This window comes from Chanos chanos, chromosome 6 (genome assembly GCF_902362185.1).
Source record: "Chanos chanos chromosome 6, fChaCha1.1, whole genome shotgun sequence".
Lineage (NCBI taxonomy): Eukaryota > Metazoa > Chordata > Actinopteri > Gonorynchiformes > Chanidae > Chanos > Chanos chanos.
The window spans coordinates 12,771,173-12,781,730 of record NC_044500.1 but is presented as its reverse complement, the minus strand read 5'-3'; the positions used below and the strand labels follow the sequence as shown (position 1 = coordinate 12,781,730).

At 41.2% G+C, this 10,558-nt stretch overlaps 1 protein-coding gene across 1 annotated transcript; it reads right to left on the bottom strand.

Annotated features, from left to right (window-relative positions):
- Positions 1-2,960: 2,960 nt before the first annotated feature.
- Positions 2,961-3,566, bottom strand: c15h3orf80 (chromosome 15 C3orf80 homolog). The gene has a single exon (XM_030778023.1). It carries the CDS (start codon positions 3,564-3,566, stop codon positions 2,961-2,963), a length of 606 nt encoding a protein of 201 aa, XP_030633883.1.
- Positions 3,567-10,558: the final 6,992 nt, after the last annotated feature.

The following is a 10,558-nucleotide window of genomic DNA, read 5'->3' as shown; positions in this document are numbered from 1 at the left end:
TCTTTCTCTGTCTCATTCCTACTCTTTTCTCAATCTTAAACTCCACCTTTCTTTTCATCTTCTTTTCTTCTCTCTCTTCTCCTGCTCTTAATTCGTTTTATCTTTCATGTTTGTTTGTATGGGGGTTTTTTTTTTTTTTTGGTATACTGCTTTTAGTAAGCTGAGGTTAAGGCCACGTAGACACACAAATGTAATAATGTGACACAAATTGTTTCAGATTATCAGCACAGTAAGTGTCATAAATGGGATTTGTTTCAAAATTAAAGTTTAATCAGAGTAACAATGGCGTCACAGTGAGACGCAAAATTAATTTACAACAACTCATTTACCATCTGTTTTCCATACACGTCATTTTGCTTTATGTTGCTGACTTGTGACATACGGAGGTTTTATATGAGTCCCAAAGGCTGTGTTTGGGTGGATCAGACACCTACATCCTGGGTCTGAAGACAGCTCTGGACATTGGCAGCAAAGTCTCTCTCTCTCTCTTTCTCTCTCTCTCTCGCCCCCCCCCCCCCCCCCCCCACTGTACAGTACACTTTCTTACTGTCTCTCAAAAGTTCATCTTTCTCTGTCTCCTTCCTCTTCTGCCCTTTCTGTCTGTCTCTCTCCCTCTCTATCTATCTGATTCTTTTTGATTGATTTCATGTGAAGAGGTCTCTCCATTCACAAGTGCTTAAACAAGTCATGACGCATCGTAAATCTATTGGGTTGACTTCGGATCATTACTTAAATTGAATTACAGACAACCATAGCCATCTGTGGTCTCTGCCCCACTCATCATCATCCCGTTCAGATTTTCATCCTTCTAAAGGTCTCGGAGATTCACTTTATGAAACTTTCTCAAGGCTTAGAATGCGCGCATAAGTCAACACATTGACAAAGGAGAAGATGCGCCAAACTGACAACATCCGCACCAGTACACGAGTTATACGCATTTCTGGCCGAACATGAACGAATGCATATATTCCTGGCACGTCATTCAGTTCCTGTTGTGGAGAACACTCCATATTCCTCAGACACAACCTGGCAACATTCACCCACCTAATGGGGTCTAATGCCCATTGATCCGTGCTCACTTTTGGTTCTGTTTGACCAGCTTCGGGCAGATTGAATAACTGCTCTACTGGCACGAACCCTGTATTTACAAGAGAAGTTTGATATGATCACATCATATATTCTGCCAAGACAACCTTATACTGGGCGACTTTCTATTCGTGAAGTAACGTGATCAGGGGAATGCCTGAATAGTACGGGTATCCGGATCGCTTGCTCGTTTATGGATCGCATCAATTCTATCTCTGTCTGTAGATGGGCTTAATCCGTTCTTGTGGAATGAAATATGCCATCACTGTGAGCGGCAGTGCGGACCGACTCCCACCGTCCTAAAGACGGGAAGATGCAATCGATGACTGTGTCATATCAGAAACTGAAGGTCGAAGCTAAAAAAACAAACAAACAAAAGAAACAAACAAACAAAAAAAAAAAAGAAAAAGAAAAAGAAAAACAAAACGAAAAAAAAACCAAGCTATGTTATTTTATGCGTAGCATTGAAAAAGCAAATAGAATAGAAGGGGAAAAAATCTTGCTTTGTGGTTTGGATTGTGACTGTCCACATTTACAATACATAATTGATTTATCTGGAGGGCTCATCGAACTTTGCTCAAAACTTTTTAGGAGACCGCCCGACTCGCTGTAGAAGCAAAGGCGACGTTTTATTTCTGTGCAAATCGGAGAGCTAGAGAATAGAAAATAGAACATTACCCGTTGAAAATAATTACTTTTATGTGTTGCTCCGTCTGATGTGTCACCCGTCCTAACATTTCATTTTACCTACAAATCTTCCTCTTAATTCCGCTTAAAACTTTTTTTCTTGTCTTGTCTTACAGGGACTGAAAACTGGACAATCAGTTTTACAGCATTCATTTTACAACCGTTCTCATGGGCTCATTTTCTGTGAGCTCAGGGAGGGCTGTTACTGATTTTGTTACTGATTTACTGCAGTTTTGTGGTGTAAGTATCCGAGCTATACCCACGCATTTTTTTATTCCAAATTCTGTGCAGGATACTTCCATTGCATATTTAAATCTTTAAATTTGAAGACAGTTCAGCCTGTAGGCCTCGGGACAAATTGTCCCTAGCCCATTAGACTGATAAATTTGTTTTTATATGCGGAGTTGACGCCCTCTTTTTAAATTAGTTGCCTGCAGCTGCTTTACGACAAATCATTGCATTTTTCTCACCAGCCTCGTTGGAATTTCTACATTTCTTTTTTCTCTCCACACACTGGGTCATGTGTGATATGCGTATTATGCAAGGTCGCGCCGCGTTATACGCTTCTGTGGATGGGACCATGCACTGGTCCAACCGTAAAACTCATGGTTCCAGGCATCGCTCGCTCGCTCTCGCGTTGCTGATATTAGTAGGCTATGTTTCTCTGATTTCAGTGACGAAAAATTTTTTTGTTATCTTTTACCTCGAAGGCTCAGATCAGTATGATATTGTTTCACAATCTGATATATTGTCGTGTAGCACTGATCCAGATACAAATGAATATGCCCCCCCATCTTTTTTTTTTATTTGCTATGATGTTTTGGCTCTGACAAATGACGGATAATGTATGACTCCAGGGTCACTGAAATACCCCATTACAGTTTTATAAGTGCTGTAAGATTTCATGTGACTCCACACTGAAAGGAGCTGTTTGTCCTCTAACAAAACGTGCCAGTTTCAGAAGGCGTTAGCCGTTTATTTTACCTCCACCTAACACCAAAAATACAAAAGAGAAGTCACTGTCAGTTTATAGGCTATTACAAAACTCCACACTAATAATGGACAAAACTTCGGCTCACATAGCTTAAAACATTCACTGAAATAATTCGTAATTGCACTTATGTTTTGGTAAATAATTCCATATACACTATTCAGTAATAAAATACAAACATTTTGATTTGTATTGGTTAAACAGAGTTCCGAGAGATCCTGACGGCGTTGGAGTTCCCCATTCTCTCTTCCCTCATTCCCATCGCTATCCCTGGAACTGTTCCATGCCCATGAGACGCCGCCAGTAGGTTATCATCCGACCGGTCTCTGTCCACCTCCTGCATGGTTTCCTCGTACGTCGGTAAATACTTCACCTCGTCATACGCTGGTAGCTGCAAGACCGGTGAGGTGAAGTCCCCGACGCTGTACTCCGGGATTCGATCTAGCAGTGAGTCCTGGGACGCCGTGATGTGACCATGGAGAAGCGAGGGATCCTCCGGTCTATCGTGATGTCTACGAGGGCGCGGGCAGATGATTCGCTGGATGAAGTAACCCATTGCGAAAAGCAGGAGTAAAATGAGGATGCCCGACAGTTTGCGTGCGATCCATCCGATGTTGTCGAAGAAGGTGTGCAGTGGCAGCCTACAGCATCGGACTGTCGCACTACCGTTGCCCTGAGTGCAACATCGTTCATCCTCGTCGCACTGAATATCTCCACAGTTCCGTAGCGCTTGACAGGCGTAAATCCCGAACGTTGTCAGAAAAGTGATGCACGTTCTTATGTCATTAGGGAAACTAATCATGCTTTGATCTTTAATTATCTGGTGTGATGTAGCTTTTTGTGATGCTCTCCCTGGGAAAACGTTCCAGTAGTGCAGTTTGTCGGTCTCAATTTTTTCTTATATTTCCGATCATACTGCTGGTGCGGCTGTTCATCGCATAGTAGTAGAGGTGAACTGCAAGTGGTACCGGACACCCCCTACACCCCCCTCCCCCCACCTTAGTCTGTGCGCTGGACAGTGCGTGCGGCGGTGAGCTTACTACAGTCTCTTACATCATCGAGTTGAACAAACAGCCCTGATAGTGCTAAAATTTTGATTCGATTTTGTCCTCTTCTCTGCTTGAAATATGCTGAAACTGAAAACTGGCAGTCATAATTACTCTATCAAATCAGCATTATGTCGCTTTGCCAGTGTGTCACGGTGGGATTTGACGTCACAAATACATCAAATCAAAAATGCATGACACTTACTGTGGGGTTCCAAAGGGCCTTTAAGTGCGCCGACAATTACATTAGTGTCAGTACACCCATGAGAATCATGAAGGAATTTATGAGCTAAGACGTAAATATAGATTTCCTATAGTCTTTGTAATATTTTCTTTACAGGCATGTCTGTCACAAAGCTCTTGTGTGCTAATTAAAAATAGCTGAAAATCAGTTTAATCACAATAGTCAGTTTCTCTGACTGCTGTTTTTCTGTTTTCTTGTGTCGCATTGGACACTTCAACATGAACAACAGGGCATCGCAAACTGATTGTCCGAGCAACATGGAGAAGAACTAGCCCACTGAATACTCGTTACAGAAATCTAAAATTGAAAGGATTGTGTTTAATGTCGTTCTTCTGTTGTTAAGTCAGCTTTGTACTCGAGACACGTCAAAAATACATCTGTATCGCTATCTATCTATCTATCTATCTATCTATCTATCTATCTATCTATCTATCTATCTATCTATATATATTTAAATAAATATTTAAATATAAATGTACATGTGAAGTATGTATAGATACATATCTATGTATGTATGTATGTTTCTATCTATCTATCTATCTATCTATCTATCTATCTATCTATCTATCTATCTATCTATCTATCTATCTATCTATCTACATATACATACATATACGTATTCATTTATTTTGCAGGATTTTTTAAACGATTTGTTTTCCTTTGTGAATGAACCAGATTCACTCCGATTTGGTACACATTTTTATTGTTGTTGTTGTTATTATTCTTATTATTATTGTTATCATTATTGTTGTTGTTGTTGTTATTACAGTACACTTTGTTACTTACTTTTCCTCTCTGTTTTTCTAGTCTGGTTTCAGTCGATATTCACTTCTCATAGGCTAATGCACAGTACGCTAAACTCAATTATCAGAGCATTATGCTGTAAAAAAACCCTGGAACGGAATCAGCACAGCAAACATAATTTATTCAGGATCATATTTCTGCCTCTAATCTGTCTCAATCACTGACATAGATACAAACATCATAGGCATAATGACACAGGCAAATAAACAGCATGTATTTTTAAACGTCTTTACTTTGTTCAGGCAAGTCAAATCAATATTTACAGAGATCTTGTTCACCAAGTTGTCTATGTCTGACTTTTCTTTTATCATCCTTTCTCTCTCTAGTTGATGTAAACATCTCTGTCTTCCCACTCCTTTTCTGTCTCTCTTCTTCTCACGCCCAGAGTCATTATGTTGCTCTTAATACAACTTTCTACCACAGAAAGTACTCTCCATATAATCAGTCTTTACCCACAACTCTCATCAGTTTTCCCCTCTCATTCCTCATACCACACAGTTCACATATTGGGATAATGCTTTCTCTCTCTCTCTCTCTCTCTCTCTCTCTCACACACACACACACACACACACACACACACACACACAGACAATCCTAATTGGATACTGTCATCTGATTTTTTTTTTCTTCTTTTACAGGAAAGGGGGAATTAGTGCTTTTAGTCTTAATGGCAGAAACCAAATCCACCACTCTGTGTCAATATGACCGCACCCATAGCTGACACTGAGGGGTGGGATTTAGAGACAGCGGAGTGACACAGACATGGTGGCTACATTTGAAAACATGCTGCATGTCAGCTGCATGTCAGAGTTAAGTGAAGTGAAAGAAAAGGGAAGTCCACGCTGGGTGACCAGAGGCAGTTGCGGTGATTGGCCGACGTGAGTAGTGTGAGAAGCTGAGGTGAGTGAGTTTGTGCGATGAGCCCGATTGGATACAGCTAAGCCTTTGGGGGGGGGGGGGGAAAGTGTTTTTCATGGATCAGACAGTGATGTTGCTTGTCCCTGTAAGGAAAAGCAATGTGTTATCGTCCCATGTATGATGTAAAAAAAAAACAAAACAAAACAAAAAAAACAGTACGGCCGGCGTAGTTGGGCTGAATTATAGCAGTTACTTTTCAAAGATTAATAAAGCTATCCATTTCTTAATGTGATATAAAGCCCTTGTGTTGCACTTCATAATTCTGTCTGATGAGAACAATAACTTGTGCATTTTGATGAATGGATGACATTTATATTCATATGGCACTGATCTATCTTCTGCATGAAGTTCAATGTTTCACATTAATTATGAACAAACCGGTCATGTCAGGTCATCATCTTTATTAATAGGCCCAGTGATGACGTGGCCCAAAAGCAAGTCACAGGCCCTGCAATGGAGTTCAAATAGCTATTGAGAGTCTCTCTTCTTCCCCAAGCCCCTGTTACTGTCCTCGAATTAACAGTTCATGTTCCATGTACGATGCACGACAACGTAAATCTCGAATGAAACGGAAATTAAACTCTGAGCGTATTTGCGCGCGCTGTGAGATGAAACGACGACCTGTTTTATTAAGCGAAAAAAAAAAAGATGTGTCGCGTCGTATAAGTGAGAATTCGTATCTAAGAAATCCTGTCGGTTTGAATTTGTGCTAGAGAGCAGGACGTGTGGATTCTGATAACTAAAAGGAGATGAAGTGAACGAAAAGAAGCTTCACACCAGCTATTTTACACCCACGGACTTCCTCCTTCCCCTTATCGCTAGGCTGACTGCGCAAGTATGCATGTATCTTGGCAGGCAGATTAGTCAGCAACTTGGTTTTCTTTGAAGAGAAAGGGCAGAATTCTCATTCTCTCTCTCTCTCTCTCTCTCTCTCTCTCTCGCTCTCTCTCTCTCTTTGACAGAAATCCGTTTTCATATCCAACCAGCGAGGGACTCCACCGTTTGTGCTGCCTAATAGGTTTTTCTGGGACAAGCAAAAAGAAATCCTCAAATGTCACTTTTGCGAAGTGTCACATGAGAATGACCAGTCAGCTTGTTTGCTCCTTTTCCTCCAGAAACTCCTGGTTCGGACAAAGAAAAAAAAAATTGTGGAGATTGGAGATTGTAGTTTTAAGCTTCAAAGCCAGCTAATTTTAGGGGAATTCAAACAACATTAAAGCGGAAAAGGTAATTTAGGTCACTTACGACTTTGGTAATCCATTTTTGCTAAGCTTTGTCCTTATTTGTTGATTTTGATCCTAAACTGAGAAACTTGGCTAGCTTTTTTTTTATTATGTCTCTATTTATAATTTAGAGTTGGCAGAACACTAAAGGAGTTATAAAAAAAAAAGAGAGAGAGAGAGAGCAGTATGCCATTTAAAGATTCAAATCAAATGTTTATAGTGTTTGCATTTCACATTCAACTCTCTTCCTTGGATTCTTTAAGAAAAATACCCATGCATGTATCCATGTGTTGATTCATTCATTCAGGCCGCTCTTATCATTTCCTGTAGGGGAGTACCTGTCTGTTTTTTCCACCTTATCTGTACTAATCCCTCTAAATTGAATGATGTTTTAAGGCATTGATACCACAGTAAATCCCAGGAATCATTCCAGCGTTAATAATTGCTGCAGAACTCACAAGACACCTGTACTATAAATTACTGGTCCACTGTAAGTCACACAGAAAGGTCAAAGGTCAGTTGTTTGCTTGGGAGTTACAAGAGGCATTAGAGCGGACAAAAGTCGACTTTTATAATGTCTACAAAACCTCTTACGTGGTTTCCCTTCAACACACATCATCAAAACCTGATTATGATGTCACATCCTGCCTCATGACCCCCCCCCCCCCACCTCCCCCGATATGACTAATGGGAAGTCCTTATGGGAAGTTCATCAGCCCCTTCATTTGCCTGAACCCTTTGCCCACCCACACCGTAAAACTGAGCATAGCGGGGATTCCCTGGCGGGAAAGGAGGATTTTTAGAAGGGGGGGGGGGAATCCCGGAATGAGGATGTGTGGGACGGCAAGAGGAGACTGGAGCTCTCCTGAGGCTGAAAAAGCCCTAAAGTCACAAAGCCGTGGGGGGCACCTTCTCCCTGCTATTGTCCCAGTCGCAGATGAGTCAGTGTCTGGGACGTGTTTGATGGGTACAGTACAAAAAAAAAAAAAAAAAGTGAATGCACACAGGCATTATGGACTCACGCAAGCAAATACACGGTACAGATGAAAGCAGTGCAGATTCACAGACTGTACCTATTGAACACACATTTACAAAAAGGCAAGTGCCAAAACACACACACACACACACACAAATGCATGCAGGAAATCTCATACTTAGAGTTGTATACAGGCAGTACCTTTAGATTAAATATAGACTTGAGCTCAATCATTACCAGAACTGCTCTTTTGCAGGGGGGATATTTTTACCCCACCTCCTACACACTGTCGGCTGACTCACGCGTCCAGGGGGCTCTCGGGTCCGAGAAGGCGCCTCTCCTTCTATTCTCCCGCTCCCCACGCCTACATTCCCAGTTCCAGACACGGTCCACCATGAACTGTGTAAGGAAGGCAATTTGCCCCGAAGCATGGGAGAGAGAGAGAGAGAGAGAGAGAGAGAGAGAGAGTGTGTGAGAGAATAAATGTCCAGAGCTCTCTTCAGTAACCGTGTGTAGGTGTTGGATCCACCCAAACACAGCCTGAGGGACTCTTGTAAAACTCTATGTATGTCACAAGTCAGCGGTATGAAGCAAAATAGCATGTTTGACCAACATATGGAAAATCCTCCTAGCAGAACAATTTAAATATCTATATTTAAGGTCCTTACTTTTTATTCGCATCTTATTTTGGAGATGCATTTGCAATTTTACCTGACAACAACTTAGGCCTACTTATGGAGTACATCTGTTCTTGTTTCTGCATTTTGTGTCTGTATAAACTTAATTTCATCAGTTTAAGACAAAAATCGACAAATATGACTGGTTTTTGTGAAGTGACAGAGACGTACAATTTTTAGTTTTCTCTTTCATTCAGTCACTTCTCTTCTTAGAATTCATGGGTGGTATTTAGGGTTTTGAGCATGGAGTTTTTGAGCAGTTTTGTGTATGAGTCTGTAATGACTAAGGTCAGGAGTGGGAAGACTTATAACTGATCTGAGATCACCATCTTGACTCTCAGTGTCCAATTCCTCTTTCTAGCTTTTCTCTTCAGAGTATTGATCTACTTCTCCTTATCCTCAGCTAAAGCATTGGGTTGTCCTGTATCGCTGAGCTGAGCTCTCCCAGAGGGGTTTTCCACACATATTCTTTCTCTTTATCCCTTTGCAGTCTTTATCCATCCGTCTCTTTTACTGTTACTTCTCCTCTGTGTGGGACTTGTTCTCTCTCTCTCTCTCTCTCTCACTCACACACACACACACACACTATACTCCCCAAGAGAAAGTGTGAGAGAGAGAGTAGATTCACTCATCCTTCCTAGCCAAGCCTATGATCGATAGGAGAGCCTTTGATCCACCAATCAAATCTCCCTCACCCTGCTCTCTGACTCCTGGGACACTGCTGGAAGAAAGCTCCACTCTGAGGGATGGAGAGAAGCTCACTTATGGATTTTCTACGGGTTTTGATTTTCTCTGCATTCTGCCACAGATGCATTATCTTCGCCACTGCAGCTCCAGCCATGATTATGGTTTCACAGAGTCTGTGCGTCCTTTGGCGACCCATACGAACCTTGTCTGGCTTTTGCTTCAGTGATTACATTTGACAACTGAAATTGAAATGTGACTTAAACCAAAACATTGCTCTCCAGTCAGACTTTTTTTTGTTGTTTTTTGTTTTTTTTGATGAGAGCTAAAATAAATCTCGGTGAATTCAAAGACCCATTAAAATTCAGTGAAGGTATGAAATTCAGCTGGCTATTATTTGTCCATATCTATATTACATTATAATTGCTAAGTAATACATGCCAGTGTTTGAGCGTGTAACACTTTTAGCCAATATTTGTCTGGATCGGTGTAGACATACTTGTTTGCCATTCGTGTAATTCTGGAGCTGACGTGGGAATAGGTCCTCTCCCATCGCGTTAAGGATAACTACAAACAGTAGTAAGGCGACACCTTGTGTTAAATTGATAGCACTGCACTCTCACAACATCACTGCATATTCCCGCTCAAAGTTGTCTGCCCCGCCTATCCTCCATAGAGATACCCTGGTAGTACCTTGTAGGCCTGGACTACAGCTCAGGTCTGGATGAAGGAGGGGGGAGTTTCCCACATTAGTCATCTGTTTTTTCAGCGGTTAATTATTTTCTCAATAGCAAACGTAGGCTACTACTATGAATGAACATTACAATAACTGCAGGTAGACATTAGAGCACACTGTGTGGTAGAAGGCAAAATGGATTTTAGATATAGGCACTTTGGTTAGGAAACATAACTAAACAAAGGAACTTTCATATGTACACTAATGCAACATCTTATGTAATTTGGCCTTCAGTGTGTAAGAATTAGTGGTATGTTGTAACTATAATGTAGGTATAAATTGTTGCAACTTTTGGGATTGCCATTGTGGCTATATGAATATTAGAATTAGAATTAGAATCTCTGTGACCGCGCACACAGACTGTGAGCAGTGAGTAGTGAATTTAACCTCTGCATTTAACCCATCCTGCACCTGGGGGCTAGTTTTGGGGTTAAGTGCCTTGCCCAAGGGTTAGGGTTGGAACAGCCGTGGATGTCAGAGGGGAAA